At 38.2% G+C, this 22132-nt stretch overlaps 1 protein-coding gene across 2 annotated transcripts in view; it reads right to left on the bottom strand.

Moving 5' to 3' along the window:
- LOC135221843 (zinc finger protein 37-like) overlaps positions 1 to 22132 on the bottom strand; it is an 87712-nt gene that overhangs the window by 1590 nt on the left and 63990 nt on the right. Inside the window, exons 6-8 of one of the 2 annotated variants that reach the window (XM_064259759.1) lie at positions 19132 to 19263; positions 5289 to 5441; positions 1867 to 2001 (exon numbers count right to left, since the gene is read on the bottom strand). In XM_064259759.1, the coding sequence (XP_064115829.1) occupies positions 1867 to 2001; positions 5289 to 5441; positions 19132 to 19263 (420 nt within the window). The remainder of the gene's footprint in view (positions 1 to 1866; positions 2002 to 5288; positions 5442 to 19131; positions 19264 to 22132) is intronic. The other variant, XM_064259760.1, reaches the window with a different exon arrangement.

The following is a 22132-nucleotide window of genomic DNA, read 5'->3' as shown; positions in this document are numbered from 1 at the left end:
TGATTACAAAAAGAAACCCAACACCTAAACAAAATGCTGAACCAACAGTAAACACATGAAGCCAGTTGATAATTAATCATCACCAAAACATGAAAAATGGCAAACGATTAAAGTGATTTGTATTTTTCCTAAGTATAAGAACTGTAGCCTTTCATGTAAGGAGTACCCTTCTGAGCATGTGCTGGACCAGCTGTGTACTGACAAAATGAGGGTGGTAATCAGGGGGAGATGGGAAACAGGATGCCTCATTCTTGCCAACCAACACTATCCATAGTAGATTCTGGCAAGTAAGTGTGCATAAACACTGGAAGAGAGAAGCACGAAGTGGGGTGGCAGAGGTGGGGGGGTTATCTTTAATAAGAAAGGCTAACACTTAACCTTTCAAATGTGGAGACTCACCCCTGAAGAGGTGGATGGTAGTGCTCAGTAAGAGAGCAGGGCACCTGTGAGTGGATCAAAGAACTGTCATCTCTGGAGCAGAACCAGTAACAACTGCTGGCACTCCAGCTCTGCTCCCTTCTACCCAACTGGATCATCATCTTGCTCTGCTCCACTCCAACAGACTAGAAAATGTTGAAGTATCCTAAAGAACTTGCTCCCCTCCCCCCCCTCCCCCCAAAGTAGCTGCAAGCAAAACACCGGTCAGTAGCCCATTCTATGATTTATATAATTAACAGGTTTGGAAAAAGACCTCCTTGTGGTTAGTATAACCAAGAGGTTACAAGGGATTCTACCCATGTCTCCCAGCCTCAACTCTTGTTGATGAATTAGAGACTAAGAATTAGTCTTGGTAGCATAGGGGCTCTCAGTGTCACCTACCTGTACTCATTCCGGTTCAGATTGTATTTTGTAAGAGAGATTGGGTTCTTTGAACCCAGGGAGTAGGGCAAGGTTATTATTATTAAAAAGGATTAGTTTATCCAGACCTCTGAGCCTAATACAGGCTCTTCTCGGGCTGGTATAAGGGCAAGGTGGCACCTAAGAGATGTCTATGGTTGTTCCACACCAAAGTAGTACTCGAATGAATCATAGGAACCCTGGGTGTTCCCCGTAGTTCATTAATTGTTGAGCCACCAACAAAGGATTCAGGGAAAGGGTATTTAAGGACATGTGGGCAACATCCTTCAGGTAGAACCAAGTGAAAGTTGCTGGTCTCTTCCAGACTACTGGTTTCATTACCTGAAGGAAGGAATAATTCTTTTGGAATGTGACAGAAGGTCCTAAGCCCTTAATGTCATTACGTAGCTTTAAGCCAGCTAGGAGTTCCCTCGTCACTGTTACCAGCTCTGTAGACTGGTCTCTTCCAGACTACTGCTTTCATTACCTGAAGGAATGCATAATTCTTTTGGAATGTGAAAGAAGGTCCTAAGCCTTCATGTCATTAGCTTTAGGCCAGGTAGGATTTCCCTGGTCACTGTTACTTTGGAGATCCCCTTCTGAGTCTAAAAAGGAGATGGTGTTTTGATCAACTTTTTTCCGCTGACATGTACACATGAACAGGCATCCTCATGTGTTCTAAGGGCTTTCATCCTTTTCTAATGAGGAACTCTCACCATGTTAAAGAGCAGGATCATGCTGTGGAGAGGTCCTTGACATCCTTAAATATATAAGCATTCTGTCTTTGACATGGAAAATAGGGTTTACTTCATCCTCTCCTATCGTTAAAAAAAAATACATGGAATATCACAAAATTACTTTTGGCAACAAATTACAGGGCAAAGAGTAACTTCATATAAGTCACTACAGCAGACAGTCTTCAACTTGCTAAAATTCTTGGATACTTACCCTTCTAGTAACAGATTTAAATGTTTTATATACAGAAATTTACTATTGGATTATTTTTTGTATTAGTGATTGTATTCTTACCCTCATGTGTGCATATAAGTTGCTGGATCTTGAGAATGTCTTTTCACATGTTTCACATTTGAAAGGTTTCTCTCCTGTATGAATTCGTATGTGTTCACGATAATATTCGGTTCGGGAAAATGTCTGTCCACATACCTGTAAAAAACAGCAATGTTACAAGAGGTTATTACCTAATATGCCATCATGAAACAAAGTATGCATCTTAAATTGAAAAAATTTGGATATTGTATACTGTAACATGGGCTGTAAGCTAAATAAGAGATTCTTTCCTTAGGTTACAAACCCACATCATTATACAATTATCAAAATTATATTAAGCCCAAATTATCATCATAAATGTTTCTGTTAACTTTTGCCTTTATGGAGTCCGACATGGAATGAGTTCTCCCAATTCTCTTCTATCCTGTCCTCTTTCTAGGTTGTCTACTATCTTCCTGGGTTTTCTGGCCCTTCCTACAGATCCTGGAACTTCCATATCTTCTGCTTTTCTGACTAAATTTTTTCAACCTCAACCTTTCCTATCACATGACCAAACACCATCTAAATTCTTTAGATCTTCCCACCACCATCTGGGGTATGTATCTCAAAATTTTACGGTCACAACTTTTCAAAATATCATCCATTTTCCTTGTTAGTGCCCATATTTCTGCAGCACAGAGCAGCAGAGGCCATACACATTCATTATAAGTGTTTGCTATCTCTACTATTGCAACATTTTTAAATGCCAATAGTATAGTTACTGTATTTGATGGTATATAACCACCCCATCAACTTCAGAAGGAATATTAAGAAAAATATTAATATTATCTAAATATATAACTAAAGTATGTTTGAAAAACTTGACAAAGCATGCAACTAAGGCTGTGTGAAAAATCTTTTTAATAATACTTTACAGAAATTTTCATAAGGAAGCAAAAACAGTCTAGGTACAGCAGAAATCAATTTATAATCCTACCCATCATCTCTGCCTCTGACAGGTCTTGAGAGATAGTTACAAATCATTGACAAGAACAAGTACGTATATTTGATCTAGGCATAGCAATTGCAGCTTTGGCTGCTTTATCATAATCTTCATTTCCTGTAATGCCTACATGTGCAAACAGGAACTGAACATATTTCAATATTTATACCAGCTTCATATAATCTGAGGAATGAAAACCTGATCTGTTTGATAAGGAAATACTAGGACGATAATTTCTATGAGCTTCTATAGCACATATAGTCAATAGAAATTATAAATATTTCTGGTGGCAATGTTTAACATTCTGAACCACTGACCATGTAACAAACCATTCTGCCGTAAAAACATGAACTACCTTTCTTTAATGGTGTCCATACTTTTCACCTTAATAGATCCAATATGTGTTTCAACTTATCCATTCTTGCATGTCATCACTTTCTCTCTTGGCTTCTAAAAACATTATGTTCAAGACTTCAATCCTGGGCTTTGGCAAAATTCCAAAATTGTTGAAACTTTGACAAGAGAGATTGTACTTTATCACAAGTTGTGGTGTAGTTTTGTGTGTTTTCTTTACTTACATAAAGTGGAAATGTGTATTGTGTAGAAAAAAGATATTATGCTTTGTTGTGTTTGTGCTTAGTTGTGAAAAGCATTGTGTTTGGTTATTCCATGTACTATTAGATTGTAAGCATAGTACGTACGTGTAAGTGCTTAAGTATTGGTCATCAACAGTTCCTTGGTTCAATAGTTGGATGAACATTTTGGTGTTGGTTAATGGCCGCGAAGATGAGGCAGTCATAGTTAAGATACCAGCTAGAGAGGATATTATTCTTGTGGATCTCTGGGAGTTGTCAGTGTCTCCAAAGCCACTAAGTATTCCTTTCATCTAAAAGTTCGTTTAGGGAGATTCCTTTAGAAGATATGCATATCGAAGTGTAAGGAGAATTTCTTGTGGTGTCCTTTAGATGAGGATTATGAAGTAGAGAGTGTACTAACACCGATCTCAGACAATTCAGGCTAAGAATAACAACTCCGCCATTTGAATTAACAGTAAGTTCATATCATTTATATATGCATTAATGCACACAACGCAATGCAATGTTCTAAGTGTTATTTAGAATATGAGTGTAACCTGGGTGTCGCAGCATAAAACTTATACTACGATTAGGTTAGTACATTTAAATTTGTTTAGGCTATACAATCTCTTATGATCTGAAACGCTCTACTTATTTCGAATGAGTTGGAATAAAAATTGCTTCATCAGTCCATTCTTATTTAACCATTAAGGTATCTTTCTCCGTTTGTTTATATCTCAAATTGGGATCTGCTGATTGACAATGAAACTACTTGCTCACAGCTGGAAGGTTAAAGTTTCACAATTGACATTCATCTTACAAGACGGACCATGAATTTCCTCAGCCTATTTTACCAAGAAAAATAGTGTCTTGTAAGCCAACAAAGAGGCTATGCACCTTATCTTTATCACATCTTCAACCATTTCAGCTTTGATCTGTATGCCTACTCCATAAGTCCTGTCTAACCTACTATATTCTCTCAGAATTTATATTTCTCATCAATACCAATATATCTAGTCCCTTATGTGCTTTTTCTAATTACTGTTCCCACAATCATAGCCCTAATTATCAATAACCCTGCTTTTGCTTTCTCTTCCCAAGAGATTCTTCTCACCCCCCGAACTTCTTAAAAGCTGCTGCATACTGGAAACCATTTTGTTTTGAGAACTCATATTCAATTTTGGAGCTGTTACCTTAATACAAGATCCATATACCTTTACTGATGAACTTAACCCACCCACTTTTCTCCTGCCTTGGAACTGGCTACTGACCAGTCATTGACTCACTTTCTTTTATAATCCACAGGCTGGGAAATTGGATGAGGGTGGAGGGGGGATTATATATAAAAAAATAAAAAAGTGGAAAAGTTTAGTGTTCAGTGTTGTTTATGTGCATAGAATGAGGAAGTATGCAGAGAATGTGCCACACTATTTTGTGTATCTATGGGCAAAGGGAAAATGCTGTACCATGAATAATGGGTCTTAGGTACATCAAACTCCTATAAGAATGTATTTTCTCTAGTCATAGTGTCTCAATGGGTGGTTAGTGCCTTGGCCAATATATTATTGTACTGCACCTCCAAAATTAAGAACAAAGTAAGTGATAAGTCAAGCTGGTATATTTCAAAACAGGAAGTCTCTTGTGTCTGGTATCTGCTCTAACTATAGGCCAAGAAGCATCACTGAAGAACTCTCTAAGTTTGCCGAGTAGCTGAGTTTTTCTGTTAAGTGTTAGTGTTTTCAATAATAAAAAAAAAGGGATTACAAGGCGACATTGGGATACTAAATTCTTCAGCAAAACGATGGTTTGTGTTTTTGCAACCACATAACTCACTCACAAAACAACTAATTCATATAATTGACTTACAAAACAAGTATGTAAATTACCTCGCATGCACTTCCTCGTAGCCCCTTGTGAATATCCATGTGCCTCTGGAAAGCTCCACTTGTTCGTAAACTTTGACCACACACATTACATACGTATGGGAGTTCACTATGGTAGTCTTGCACATGACTGTTCATATCCTCTGACGTTATAAACTGGAAAAAAATCCTGAAACCTTCAGCCGGAGTCACAAATCTACTACATTTACTCATAATTAGTTGCTATTAACAAGGCACTTCACTTACAGACAATCTTTACATAATGATATAAAATATGTTATTTTCTCTCACAATAAAAAATAAATGGTAACTTTTTCATAATTTTGGTTTAATGATCATGAATATCACTTTAGACTTAACTCTCGACTTCCAAATACCTGTACCAAAATTAATACATATAAAAATTAGTTTAATAAGAACAATGAGTAATTTCTGTATTTTTGCAGATATGAATTTAACTGACTCCCAAGCCATACAAATAGGTCACTTATATAACTAGAACAAATTAATTAATAGATTTGAAACAGAAAACCATTTTAACTTAGAATATGATTAAATCTTTGGGAACTTCCCAAAGGATACAGGAATATAAATTCAAGGATGGATGAAGAAATTATTTCATGCAGATGGGTGGTGTTACCTAATGATAACAATCCTTGTACAGGCAGTCCCCGGGTTACAACGGGTTTGGCTTATGACGTTCTGAGGTTAAGGCTCTTTTCAATTATATTCCTCAGAAATTATTTCCAGGGTTACGACGCCTACAACGCTGATCTGGCAGAAGAAATATGACACCAAAAATGCAAAATAATCAATATTTGAAGGTTTTTTGATGAAAAATGCAATAAGAATGCAGTTTACATAGTTTTCAATGAACACAAAGCATTAAAAGTAAGGTTTTTTTAGGATTTTTGACGATGTTCCGGCTTACGACGATGTTCGGCTTACAACACGTCTCAAGAACGGAACCCCCATCGTAACCCGGGGACTGTCTGTATATGGAAAAATTACATAATACTACCAATATATGAGAAAAAAGTTTATGAAAAATAGTCAATGTTGTATTTAATGATTAAAACACCATATAACAGGAAGATAACAAGATAACATCTGAAATTGATGACCTTCAACGTAAATAAAGATATAAAAAAAACATATGCATGAACATGGACAGTGCACAAGCAGTATATGGGAAAAAGTAGTGTGCATCCACGTGCAACACATGAGCAAGGGCAGTGCAACCAAAAAGATTCCAAAGAATCCAAAGGTGCAGTCTCAAGGTTAAAGCCACTCATTCATATGATACCCATGGTATGCAAAGGGAGAGTAGCAGCAACTGGCAGCTCTTATATGATCAGTGTCTGACAAGGGTCAGTAGCCATGGTCACTTTCCCATAACAAGGGAGGAGATAAAAGACAGAAGGAACAAAACAGAACCTGTTTTCTACTCCTCCCTACTGCATCTGATCAACCATCAAAGAACGTACAAGAATTTATGAGCAAAATCCATCACTGTAGACCAATTACTTTTCTTGGTGGGGTTGGTCTCCAATGGGAGCAAGACTGGTGTCCTTCTACAGAGGAAATACTCCTTGGGATCCCAGAGGATAGAATCCCAAACCCTACCTTTATAGCAGTCTGTAAATTGAGACAGGGAGAAGACAGAGAGAAGAGACAAAGAAAACTGGAAGAAGGGATAAGGTGGAAACCTTTCCAACTCTCACCTAGTTCTCATTCAACTCCTTGCTGCATATTAGGAAGATGACATCCAAAGAGCTTGTGCCACAGAAGGGACACTGGGGCACAGATTTAACAGTTGCTACTGGTCATGCAACAGGATGAAAGGTGTCCAGGTGTTGTAAGAAGATAGGACACTCTCATTATACTATGAAAATCCACCTAGTATCAACTGGTACACAAGAGAGACGGGGTTAAAGGAAAAACCCATAAGAGGCACAGAGGAGACACAAGTATGAGCATGTGTGTATCCCCCCGAAGGAAGAGGACAACACAGAAGTTGAGGAGTGGAAATATGTACTCAATGCTTCATCAACATCCTCTCCTAACCTCTACAAAGCCTCTGTGAAGAGTAGGCTGCAAGAACATGCACATGATCATGAACACAAAGGCAGTCTAGGTTGAGACTGGTCAACAAAGAGGAAATCTATTAACACCTTCATTACAAGTCTTCCTGAAAGTTGGTCATGAACTTTGAGACTAACTGACAGCCCTTTCTGGTGATCAGTCCTAATGATAGGAGCAAAGACCAGTATCTCTTCTGCAAGAAAAGGGAGCAACCATGGGATATCCCGAAGATAACCCAGAGAAGACTCTTAACAGCCTATACGTATCTATATGGTCCTGATACCAAAAAGGAAGGAGAGAGCAGAAAGGGCAAAGATGGAACCTTACCCACTCCTCTTGAGAACATTACATGGAGTTTTTCTGTAGAGACAAGGGTAATAAGCTGTATACGTATACGCTTCAAAACTTGGTGAACCTGAAGACTTCATGATATAGGTTCTCACTAAAAAAAAAAAAATACATGTTGTTCTAGCATCCTGATATAGTGAACAATCACAAAACACAAAAACAATGAAGATTCAAAACCCAGTCAAAACCATGACTGCAGAGATAACAATGGCTTGATTTGACCATAGCAAAAAAAAAAAAAAAAAAGTGGCAAATTATTGACATCTGAGTGGGTAGTATTCTGACATTCACATGCATGCCAGTAATTAACAACCTTAATACCATGTTTCAACAACTGCTCCACTGGAATCCTTTGCACACAATCAGTAAAGAGTTAAAAGAATACAATGGCTCAGCTTTAGTTTGTATGAAATGATTCCTAAAGAGAAAAAGAATCACCACCTGAAAATGTGACTTTTGTTTCAGCATGTACTGTTGTCTTTTCTATCAACCTTGGTAATATACACAAGATTATTCAATACTGCAACAAATACACTTGTACAGACGGCCAACAAAGAATTGGCGTAGTTTCTTAATTCATTGTTCGTTATGGAAATATTGCCATATGCAGGTGCCAGAATATTTACTTAACAATAAATAAAATTTCCTTTCAAAGGTGCTATACTTGAAATAAATGACATTAGAACTGAGTAGACTTATTCAACGTATGAAAGATAATTATTTTGCAAAGTAAGGAAAATATATACCGATGGGTCCACCGTCCACGATTTCTAATTTTATTTTCAACTCTAGCTTCGTAACAGCATTCCGAAGATTTTGAAGTTGGCTTTGCTGCCGCTCGAGTCTTGACTCAACATATCGTACTGCACTGAAGTGTTGTCATTTCGTCTCCTAGAGCCGATAAATAATACATCAAGGCGTTAACATTCTTTGAAAACGATGTTTAGTTAAACTAATTTTGTCCTTTGATCAATAAAATAATTTGCATGACACGTTTAGTGGGCCTAAATTGGACTTCTGATTTTCCCACATGATAAGCCTAGGTCTATTTTCAGCAGCATACTCTCTCGGATACGTAATATTAATGAATATTTAAATCGACATATATATATATATATATATATATATATATATATATATATATATATATATATATAAATCTGCTTTATATGACTATTCCCGTTATTCTTGTTTTATTAGCCATGTTCGCCTTTCTTCTTATCCTTTTAACCCTCTTACGCCGATTGGACGTATTAAACGTCGAGTCAAAATGTCTCCCGTATGCCGATTGGACGTATCATACGTCGGCTCAAAAAAGTTTTTTTAAAAATTCGCGGAAAAATACTTATAGGCCTACCAGCCGAAAACTTTTGTATCACGCGCCTTGGGGGATGCTGGGAGTTCACGGATCAAGGCGTTGTTTTGTTTACAATCGCTACGCAGGCGCGCAAGCGCGAATTTCTTTCTTATCGCACTAAAAAGTATCAGTGACACATCTCGGAAATTATTTCGTCACTTTGACATAATTATTGCACCATTTTAAATTATCCTTTACATGAAGTATTATATATGAAAATGTGCGCAATTTCATGCACAATACAACTAAAAAATACTCATGATTGTAGCTTTTATCAGTTTTGAAATATTTTCATATAAATAACGATAAGTGCAAAAATTTCAACCTTCGGTCAACTTTGACTCTACAGAAATGGTCGAGAAACGCAATTGTAAGCTAAAATTCTTACATTATAGTAATATTCAATCATTTGCCTTCATTTTGCAACAAATTGGACGTCTCTAGCACAATATTTCGATTTATGGTGAATTTATGAAAAAACTTTTTCCTTACGTTCGTGCGATAACTCTTCCGATAAATTTTTTCGTGCGATTGTCCTAATGTTTGCACCCTTTTAAATTTGCCGTTACATAAAGTTTTATATATGGAAATGTGCGAAATTTCATGCACAATACAACAAAAAACAACCCATGGTTGTAGCTTTTATCAGTTTTGAAATATTTTTATATAAATAACGTTAAGTGCAAAAATTTCAACTTTCGGTCAACTTTGACTCTACCGAAATGGTCGAAAAACGCAATTGTAAGCTAAAAATCTTATATTCTAGTAATATTCAATCATTTACCTTCATTTTGCAACGACTTGGAAGTCTCTAGCACAATATTTCGATTTATGGTAAATTTATGGAAAAAAAAAAAAACATTACGTTCGCGCGGTAACTTCCGAAAAAATCAGAATTTTTTTGTGCGATTGTCGAAATGTTTGCACCATTTAAAATTAGCTGTTACATAAAGTTTTATATATGAAAATGTGCGTAATTTCATGTAGAATACAACTAAAAATGATGGAAGGTTGTAGCTTTTCTCTTTTTTCGAAATATTTGCATATAAATCACGATAAATAGAAAAAAAACCACGTTCGGTCAAATTTGACTCTACCGAAATAGTTGAAAAACGCAATTGTAAGCTAAAACTCTTACGGCCTAGTAATATTCTGTCATTTTTCTTCATTTTGAAACAAATTTGAAGTCTCTAAAACAATATTGTGATTTATGGTGAATTTTTGAAAAATATATTTACCTTCACTCCGCGCGCCGATTCGCGGCCGCAAGTCTCCGAAATACGTACATGGCATTATCCTAATATTTGCTCCTTTTCATATTAGCCTTTTTATAGAGTTTCATATATCAAAATGTGCGCAAATTCATGAAGAATACAATAAAAAATAATTGAGGTTGTAGCTTTTTCCATCTTCGAAATATGTCCATATAAAATATATATATTAAAATTTTCGACATTCGGTCAAATTTAACTCGTCCGAAATGGTCGAAATCTGCAATTCTAATCTAAAACTCTTACAGTATCGTAATATTCAATCATTTGTCTTAATTTTGAAACAAATTGGAAGTCTCTAGAACATTATTTAGAATTACGGTGAATTTTTGAAAATAACATTTTTTTACGTCCGCTCGTTACGAATTCGTACATCATTTTGTGATAATATTTTTCCGGTGTTGCTTTTATTGTTTTACAATGTATTATATATCAAAATGATCGCAATTTAGTGTAAAATACAACGCAAAAAAAAGTAACTGGTTAGCTTTGACCGTTTTCTGCACAGCGTGATTTGAATACAATTATGTATGAATTTTTTTTTTCGCTACCATATATCGCATTATTTACATATGATAATGATATTATTTTTCATTTCTGATGGTTGCATTCTAAACTTCAGGCAATGACAAAAAAAGGAGCCAAAAATGAACTCTTAATCTTCAAAAGTACGCGCGCTGTAATTTTTTGAAAAAATTATTTTTTCCACTTCCGCGCTCACTCCAAACCAGGCCCGGCATACGGGAGACGTTTTGATTTTTAGGGCTCCGGCGTAAGAGGGTTAATAATTGCTTAACATAATTAACTCAGACCTAGCTATTCAAAGTCAAAAAGCAATTATAAAAAAATCAAACGAATATAATTCTTTCTTATTTTTATCGAATTCCTTGCATATCATCCTGTTTCATTTGGACACCTTGGAAAGCTGTGGGAGTCAAAACTGACGAATACATTAAGAAAGGCTTACTTTCCTTAAAGCTTTCTTAGGATGATCTTTCTGTAGCTATTCATTTCTTTTAAATATAAATTAATTCAAATTAGTTCACATGTATAACTACTAGACCTACTTACATAAGCATATTATAAGCAGCTGAAAGAATAAGAAATAGGAAAGGTGACGTTCTCGTTTAAGTCTATTTCATGTTTTTTTTGTTTTTTTCTCTCAAGAAAAACCTACTGCTTTAATCAAGGGTTGCTCTTTGACGGCTACAGGGTGTAACACGAGGGTATGCACACATTTTGTGGAATGAAAGATAAAGTTTCTTTGAACAGAAAATGTTTTACAAACATGTATTTTAAGGCGTCCGTTGTCGGTGCGGGGAATTTTAAAATAACCGTTATCATTAGTGATGCTTTCACGAGGTGGAGTTCGTAGTGAGAAGTCGGATCTAGTCGCTGAGATGTAGAAGAGAGCGGAGCGGAGGTGGCTTATAGGAGTGATGGAAGGATTAGGCCGATGTTAGTAAAGTATCTCCCAATAAAATGTATTCTTTAGGTTTTGAAGAAAAAAAATGCATGCATCATTGAAACCGTGTCCCTCCCTATCCGTGGTAATCACTGGCCACCGATAAAAAAAAAGAAAAAAAGTAAGCCTAACTGAATCTCTCATCCATCAAAGATAAGTTTGCTTATTCATTAGACAACTATCAGACTTCAAGTGTAGATTTAAAAATCTCTTCCTCTCCATCTAAAGTATTCATCAGACACCAGTCATAAGCGTAAAGCTAGTTATGATCCCTGGTTCAGCAATGTCGTGACGAGGCACTAGAATTCAAAGTTCACAAATGAATGTTGCTCAGCAACATTTTCACTACTGTATTGTCTTGCTCTCATGTGGTGCTTCGAGGTATTCCACCTCTAGGCCCATGTTCTAAACTTTGCCGTCCTTTAAACAATTTTATTCATCTATGTATGATTCTCTCCGGTTTATTAAGCTTTCTTGATATCTCTCCAACAGAAACTTGCACCGAATGCAGTGCAATAATTCTCTCGCTCATCGAAGGATGTTTCTTAGACCGATAAATGACACATTGACATTAGATACCCGTGCACATAACATCAAAAGCAATAGAGTGAGGTCGCCTAGTTCACATTGTTAAGATATCGGTTTTTTTTTCTTTTTGTTTTTAAATTTGATAGCATTTTGTGAGATTCCAATGTTTTCTGTAAAATTTAACAAATGGAATAGTTCAACTACCTTCAACTTAATATTGAAATGATAATTTAAGGACTATGTTTATGTGATACTACTAGTGATAGGTGTCTCCTATCTATTTGGTAATGCATATCTATGGTTGTGATATGATATTGTTATGATACAATAAAGTTTTATGCATACTTACCTGGCAGGTATATATATAGCTGTATTTTCTGAAGTCCGACAGAATTTAAAAAAACTTCCGACACACGCAGTGGTCGGCCAGGTGGTTAGTACCCATTCCCGCCGCTGGGAGGCGGGTATCAGGAACCATTCCCATTTTCTATTCATAATTTTTATTTCCACTGTCCCCTGAGGGGAGGTGGGTGGGTACTTGAATATATATATATCTGCCAGTTAAGTATGAACAAACTTTATTGTATCATAACAATATCATTTTGCTCATGAACTTACCTGTCAGATATATATATAGTTGAACCCCACCGTTGGAGGTGGGAAGGGACAGAATAGAAGGATTTTGGGACACAAATGCATGCAGATGATTTACATCTTGGTTCCACCTGTTAGCATAGCCGACTTCGTGATTACTGTCACCCAAGTCTGCTTCTGCTTTACTAGAGTTGCCAGCGAGGTAGAGACCTATGAAGCTGGTGCACTCCAGATGATCTGTCAACGGGGGCGTGACCACAATGTGACTAGACCATATTGACCATACCATGAGGGCTAAGAAGTAAATAAATATATATATAATTATATATATCACCACCTGACCAACCTAGCCAAAGTTAATGTGTGTTAACTAAGGCTTCAGAGTTAAGAAGTCGCCGTTGTCAGCGACTCCACAACTAAATTAAGAGCTCTTCCTAACCATTTTCTACAGGATAGGATGAGTAGTACTTCTTGCCCCCAAGATTGTGTCTGCAGACACGTATGGCCCTAGCGAGCAGCAGATCTCATATGCCATCTTCACATCTCGCAGGGAGTGTGAAGTGAACCCAGAGTTGCTTCGCTAAACCATGGTACTCAGGATGTTGCTGAGTGCCATGCTCTGTTGAAATGCTTCCGAGGCCGCGCCCTCACCTCGTGAGCATTCAGATAAAAAGCTTTCAAATCTTTGTGCAAACACAATGAAGGAGCATTTTTTGAAAGAACTCCTTAACCCTAAAACCAGGGTGTACTTCGATATGGGCAAGTCTGGTCTTTTTCGGAACACTGCAGATTGCCCGACTGACTTCGACTTTCTTGATTTTAAGTAGATAAAACTTGAGAGACCTGACAGGGCACAGGACTCTCTCTGGCTCCTGCCCACTAACTTGTGCCATCCTTGCTTCCAAGATCCTGGCCCAAGGACAAAAAGGGTTTCCATTCTTAGGCCATAACGAAAGGCTTAGAGAGCACACCTCCTTGTGTTCTCTAAAGCCAAAACTTGTGACGATGGCTTAAAATCTCACTAACCCTCTTTGTCGTATCTAGGGTGGTTAGAAGAAGGCCTTCCTGATCACATACAAGAAGTTAACAGGCAGGAGAGGTTCGAATGCTTTGACATCACGAACTTCAGACTACGTCTAAGTTCCATATTGAAAGCTTCGATCCGGAAATGCACAGTCTGTACTAAAAAAGTCAGGGTGAACGACCAGTTGACCAGTCAGACGAATCAAGGACAGCAAGGCTGTACCCTGAAGACCAAAAGGCACTATTCTTAGCTGAAGGATGAGTGTCTGGACTGCCTGGGCGATTCAATCTAAGCAAACCTTGGGGGGTGTATCAACGCAACCCAACGTCGTCCGCAATCGACTTCGTCAATAAGAAACTCAGGGCTACTATATGTCGCCTGATCTCGCACGAGTGTCTGACTCCGAGAAAACAGGCGAGGCAAAAAGTAGATGGTGAGCTAGAATCGAGATTCCACAGACCTCAATGATCGTGAAGGTCTTTGTTGTTTGACAGATGCAAATCTGTCAAACAACATTCTCTGTTGTCTGTTCGCACTGGCAGAATTTTCAAAACTCTCGGCAACCGCTAGACCACTGGTAGTTCAGGTGATCTCCCCCACGTTCCCGTGGCGCTGGTACTTGGAACTATTCCCGTTTTCCTCAGATTTTCTCTGAACCCTGTCTCCTGAGGGGAGGAGGGTGGGAATTTAATTATATATACCTGCCAGGTAAGTATGCATAAAACTTTATTGTATCATAACAATATCATTTTTATGCATGACACTTACCTGGCAGGTATATATATAGCTGATTGACACATTTGGAGGTGGGTCACAGACAGCAACATCGTCATAATTCAAAAATTAACTAATTTTTAAAATTATTTATTAAGTTCCTTACCTGCTAAGGTAGCTGACTTCGTAGGTCCTGCCTCTTAGCCTGCTAAACCTTAGTAGCTCTCAACTAGGATGTGACCTGTTTGTTGAGAAAGCTAATAACAAGGGTCTGACAACTGGACGGGACCAATTTGTTGACAGGAAACCCTAGCCCTCTCTTACCAGGGGCATTCATGCTAGGATAAGTTAGACCACCTGAACCACACACAAAGCTAACGTAACACATTACACTTCACATACTGAAGAGGAAATAACCCTCTCAGACAACCATAAAAAGAACACCACTTAATTAAAATACCTAGCATGTTAGTAATCTATCGTTGCTGCCGTCGATCGAGACGATTCGTACGGACTTTTGCAATCCTGTAACGAACCTCTAGATGATCGTTACATTCTACGCCTGTTGTTATAATAGGCTCTTTCTCGTAAACTCGAGCAGGGACCGAGAGAAGATACTTCTTAAGATATGAGAGAGCTGTGGAATATCAGAGTTGATGTGGACCACTGGTTCCAAAAACTCGTTTCGAGGACTGGAGGGACTACCGAATTGCATTTACTTCTTTCAGATTAAGATCCAGGACATCTGAAACACTATCCAGATGTCCGGCACCTTCTTTCTATCATGACGCACTGAGAGATGTTCAGAATAATTCCTAGATCTTGAATAATATTTCAGTTTCCCGGTAGGAAAAAACTGTGGTCTGAATTGCAGTCTATTCGGGGAAACAACTTCTTCAGGAAGGAAATGGTCCCCAGCAAGCTCATCCATTCCCTCCCCGAGTATGCTTACTTCCCTATAAGGCTGCGCTTTGCCTAAGCAGGAGAGCATATAAAAGTGCAATGTTGCGGTAGACTCGTAGTTCTATACCGTGCGGTAACGAGCACCGAAAGGATTAAGAGATAACTCTGTTGAACATAGTAAGGCAAAACTAATGCAACGTTTATTCATTCACGTAAGAAATCCCCTCAATCTTAGGCTAAAGTCCGTGATTGTAGGACAGAGATACAGTTAGTCAGTCAATCCCGCAGGAGAGACGTAACCGCCAGCACAGAGATACGGTTAGTCAGTCAATCCCGCAGGAGAGAGAGACGTAACCTACAGCGCATGACAGCGCACGATCTGTTACTGGTGGCTCGGTTGGAACTTGGACAGTCAGACACAGCAGCAGCCAGCAGCTTACGAACGTCGTCTCTTTAACTTTATGTCTGGGTTGCCAGCTACCCTATTCTACGAAGAAATAGGTCCGTTATTTTTTGAACAAAAAGAGACTCTCAAGCTGGTATATTTAAGCGAAACAGAAAACGCTAAATATATAGATGCGTTTGTGTCGTCAGAACACTACCATACAACGGTAAAAGATAAATCGGAAACTCCTGGAAGGCTGCAGGGAGTGACGATTAAATGTCCTTAAAATAGTAGACAATAGACCTCTCGGTTGCCATCCGAAGAGGTAACTACAGCAAGCGTGTATGACTTGAACCAACCAGTAGTAAAATAACGCAAGGCAAAAAATTTTATTATATCACAATAAAGTTTGTTCATACTTACCTGGCAGACATATATATAGCTGAATTCGGAAATACAGCTACATACATATCTGACAGGCAAGTTTCATGAACAAAACTTAGAGAATCGAAGCAGACATCTCAAGCTTCTTAAGATACTGGACATAAGCGTTCATTGACGTAGTCTACAAGTCTATTTCTTGTACGAGTCTGCGAATGAGGAAGGAGAGCTCTTCCGAACCTTGTCCTTATTCGCTTACGCAATATCAAGTTAATGAGATGTTTGTCAATGAGAACTAACCCATTAACGGTACAGAGAGATATTTTGTCAATGAGGGGAGACCCACTTACTTGACAAAACGATAGTATATTGTCAATGGGGGAAAGTCACTGAATTGACAAAACGTAATCCAGGAAGTCGAGCCTTTTATTTTTCGATTCCCGTCTCAAACAAGGAAGGGACAAGAATCCTGTTAAAAGACTGGGCTTACGGTAGGTAGAACGACGATGCTCAATCGGCATGGAAGTCTCGACTAGAAACTAACAAAATCTATCATCTGAAAAACCCTTTCAGATGGTCTAAAAAGCTTTAAATTTATTGGCAGTATGGCAAAGGAAGTCTTGTCTTGCGCTTTCCTGAAGAGCGTCCTTTTGATGAGTGCCTTTGCAAGAATCCTACTGAACGTTGCCGAAAATCCTGACGTTCAGGACGTCGAGCCTTTACATAACCCGTAACTGTCTTATCTCAAAGTCTTGACTGAGGTAGAGAAAACGAGATCTTCCCTTGAGCTTTCCTTAACTCCATCCACCTTTGCGAAAAGCAATATAATATTGACAGAGACCTCTTGAATTCACGAAACCCGAGGTCTTGCTGGGTTTCGAAGACGAAGTTCTGTTCACTTTCTTGAGGCTCAAATCTTAAACAAGAGCTTGAAGAGTTCAACAGAAACGTTCTGGTGCGCGCTCGGCGTCCACTGGCGAGGACGCTCGGCGTCCTGGTGCGCGCTCGGCGTCCACTGACGAGGACGCTCGGCGTCCACTGGCGAGGACGCTCGGCGTCCTCCGGTGCGCGCTCGGCGGCCACTGCGAGGACGCTCGGCGTCCACTGGTGAGTGCGTCCATCCGAGCGTCCTGTTCAAGCCGATCGTCCAAATAAGCGTGCAGAAAAGCGTCACGCTCCTGACAGGCGTCAAAACAAGCGAGAGAAACTGCCTTCTTTTTCCTATTTCTTGGTGGAAAAGAAGTACACGTGATCAGGCAACTTTCGCCTTCTTACTTCTCACTGAAACACATAACGAGGGAGAAGGGACGTGAAGCGTCCTCTTCTATAAAGCTTCTTAGAGGGCGCGAGTCCTTCCGAGAGCTCCAACCCTTGTGCGGGGAGGACGCCTCGGAGGACGAGAAGCAATCCTTCAGGATTCGTGCATGTGCACGCACTTTGGCAGTCTGGGTATTTTCATCAGAAAACTGCCGAAGGCACGCCAGATCGGTGGGGTTCCCTGTAACCCTCCTTCGGCTTTCGACATGCCCTCTCCCTTGGTTCTGGGAGTTCGACAGAGGTCTAGACCTAGAGGCGTTATAAGGCCGATCTGACGCACCCTCCACTACACAAGGGGCACTGTCACTGCACTTAGCCACTTCACTATTGCTCTCTAAAGCAAACACTTTCGATTCTAAGTTACGAATCGAAATAGTATAAGAGAAAGGGCAATAACCTCTACAGACACTGTTTTAGGGCCCGAAGGCAACATTACAGGGTTAGGCGTAACAAAAACAGAAGTAGAACTCTTCACAACAATGAAGGAGAGCGATCACCTCTCGCAGACATAGTCATAACCCGTAGGCCATACTACAGCGTTAGGCAAAATAAAGTCTACCGGAAGGTTAGCAGTATCACTACCCTGACTTTCGTAATTGATTAATAGCGTACATACTAAACAAACTTTTTCCTTACGGAATTAGACACGTTTACTGATTAATTGCGTACATACGAATCATACTTTTTCCTTACGGAAATAGACATGTTTACTGATTAATTGCGCCCCCAAGTGCGGAACTACCGAAGCTTTCGGTAGCCACACCACCCTATCTTTGCAGACAACACCCTCTGAAACTAGCCTAACTAGATTCAGATATCTTATGCAAAAATGAATCAAATTCAAATCAATTTAAGATAGCGTATGCCTAGCCACAAATCCAAGTAAATAAATTAAAAGACAATTAGGATACTTAGCGGCAAATGAAGTTTCCAAAATCCTAAGCCGGAGGTACTGAAAACAGGTGTTTTCACTACCGGCGACAGAAAATTTATGAATAGAAAATGGGAATGGTTCCTGATACCCGCCTCCCAGCGGCGGGAATGGGTACTAACCACCTGGCCGACCACTGCGTGTGTCGGAAGTTTTTTTAAATTCTGTCGGACTTCAGAAAATACAGCTATATATATACCTGCCAGGTAAGTGTCATGCATAAAAATGACGTTTTTTATCACTTCGTTTCGTTCACGTCAATTTTGCTATATGGAAAATAGTTTTACACAATAACATAACATAATGTTCTAAAGATATCAGTGACTGTTTTTAATGTCATTACACATGATTTCATCCATCTTTGAAAAGAAAAATAGATAAATAAGGCATGAATCGTGCGTCAGGCAGGTGAACGAAAAATTATGAAACTCTGCCACGAGTTTTTTGGCCGACAGTACATCTAAACAAATTGAAAACAGAATCAATTTAAAAAGGCAAAAAGACATGTTAAAAGACTGTAACAATGTCTTTTTCCTATCTTACCTTACTACATGTATTGCACCACTTGACTTTGCTATGAGTACGTGAAACATGGGCCTTTAGGCTTCCAACAGAAGGAAACTCCTTTTCACAGACATTACACCATGTACCATTCCCCAAGTCTTCTGGACCCAACTGAAAAAAGTTATACTTATGAGTGCATTCTTTGTAAGGCATTATAACTTTAGTTTATGATAAGAATATAGTGTTCCAGCACTAGAAGTTCAGTATTCAAAACACTACTAAATATAATTTTGTTGAACACAAATGAGTACATAAACGAGTACTTAACTAAAATATGATGCAATGACTTTTTACACTAAAAAGTAGTGACCTGTGTGCATGGCATTGTTGACCTACCAAATAAACAGAAGCCACAATGAAATATTTTGATTATTCAATCTATTAATCAATTCCTCACACTACAGGCACTGTTTTTAGTTCTCTCTTAAATGGACCTGACATAGGCCTGCATGTTTAAACTTACATAGCAAAATTAAACTCTATTTCAGCATCTTACTCATTTCCCACTTTCTAAATGTATTTGACGTTCGTCCCACCTCACACACAAAGCTAATGTTCTGTATGAAAAATGGGCAATATTCCACTACGTACAAACGATAGTTGTACTTGAGTTTAACCCTTAAACACCAAAGCAGTATTTTAAAAATCGTCTCCCGTATGCCATCAGCGTTCGCGAGTGAGCACCGAAGAGGAAAAAATGTTTTTTTCAAAAAATCACAGCACACTTAGTTTTCAAGATTAAGAGTTCATTTTTGGCTCCTTTTCTTGTCATTGTCTGAAGTTTAGTATGCAACCATCAGAAATGAAAAAAAATATTATCATATATAAATATTGGGATATATGACAGTGTGAAAAAAAATTTCATATATAATTGTATACAAATCGCACTGTGAGCAAAACAGTTAAAGCTAACAAGTTAATTTTTTTGTTTTATTGTACACTAAATTGCGATAATTTTGGTATATAACACATTGTAAAACAATCAAGGCAACACAGAGAAAATATTATCACAAAATGATGCATGAATTTGTAACGTGCGGACGTCAAAAAAAGCAGTTTTAAAATATTTACCATAAATAGAAATATTATGCTACAGACTTCCCGTTTGTTGCAAAATGAAGGTAATTGATTGAATATTACTAGACTGTAAGTGTTGCAGCTTACAATTGCAGTTTTCGACCATTTTGTTTGAGTTAAAGTTGACCGAAGGACACATTTTTTCTATTTATCGTTATCTATATGAAAATATTTCATAACTGATAAAATCTACAACCATGGGTTCTTTTTAGTTGTATTCTACATGAAATTGCGCACATTTTCATATATAAAACTTTATGTAACGGCTAATTTAAAATGGTGCAAACATTACGACAATCGGACGAAAAAATTTATGATTTTTTCGGAAGGAAAAAGTTTATTTCATAAATTCACCACAAATCGAAATATTGTGCTAGAGACTTCCAATTTATTGCAAAATAAAGGTAACTGATTAAATAATACTAGAATGTAATAGTTTTAGCTTACAATTGCGTTTTTCGACCATTTCAGTCGAGTCAAATTTGACCGAATGTTGAAATTTTGGCACTTATCGTTATTTAAATGAAAATATTTCAAAACTGAAAAAAGCTACAACCATGGGTTGTTTTTTGTTGTATTCTACATGAAATTACTCACATTTTCATATATAAAACTTTAGGTAACGGCTAATTTAAAATGGTGCAAACATTACGACAATCGGACAAAAAAATTTCTGATTTTTTTCGGAAGTTACCGCGCGGACGTAAGGAAAATTTTTTTTTTTTTCATAAATTCACCATAAATTGAATATTGTGCTAGAGACTTCCAATTTGTTGCAAATTAAGGTAAATGATTGAATATTACTAGAATGGAAGAGTTTTAGCTTACAATTCCTTTTTTGACCATTTCGGTCTAGTCAAAGTTGACCGAAGGTTGATATTTTGGCACATCGTTATTTATATGAAAATATTTCAAAACTGAAAAAAGCTACAACCATGGATAGTTTTTGTTGTATTCTACATAAAATTGCACACATTTCCATATATAAAAATGTTATTGTCATGATACAATAAAGTTTTATGCATACTTACCTGGCAGATATATACTTAGCTATAGACTCCGTCGTCCCCGATAGAAATTCGAATTTCGCGGCACACGCTACAGGTAGGTCAGGTGATCTACCGCCCCCCCGCTGGGTGACGGGAATAGGAACCATTCCCGTTTTCTAAGACAGATTTTCTCTTCCACCTGTCTCCTGAGGGGAGGCTGGGTGGGCCATTAATCGTATATATCTGCCAGGTAAGTATATGCATAAAATGTTATTGTCATGATACAATAAAGTTTTATGCATACTTACCTGGCAGATATATACTTAGCTATAGACTCCGTCATCCCCGATAGAAATTCGAATTTTGCGGCACACTCTACAGGTAGGTCAGGTGATCTACCGCCCCGCCGCTGGTGGCGGGAATAGGAATCATTCCCGTTTTCTAAGACAGATTTTCTCTTCCACCTGTCTCCTGAGGGGAGGTCGGGTGGGCCATACACCGTATATATCTGCCAGGTAAGTATGCATAAAACTTTATTGTATCATGACAATAACATTTTTATGCATTCAACTTACCTGTCAGATATATACTTAGCTGATTGGCACCTTTGGCGGAGGGTAAGAGACAGCTAATCTACTGAAATAGACAGGAAACAACATATGTTGTAGGTAATAAAATTAAAAACCTTGATTCCTACCTGTGTTAGCGAAAGACTTCATGGCTACTGCCTAGGAGCCCGTATCGCTTCAAGAGCCTCAGCGAGGTAGTGACCTCATGCTAAGAGTTCTTGATGGTCTGTTACAGGGGTCTTACCCACTTACGCTTCAGAACCTTAGGATCTTTGTCAATGGGGTCCTATCCACTTACATGACAAAACACCTTGCCTATTGGCATGATCATAGAGCACGACACTA

Source organism: Macrobrachium nipponense, chromosome 3 (genome assembly GCF_015104395.2).
Source record: "Macrobrachium nipponense isolate FS-2020 chromosome 3, ASM1510439v2, whole genome shotgun sequence".
In the NCBI taxonomy this organism is placed as follows: Eukaryota; Metazoa; Arthropoda; class Malacostraca; order Decapoda; family Palaemonidae; genus Macrobrachium; species Macrobrachium nipponense.
The sequence above is the reverse complement of the archived record's forward strand: the minus strand, read 5'-3'. Positions and strand labels throughout refer to the sequence as shown.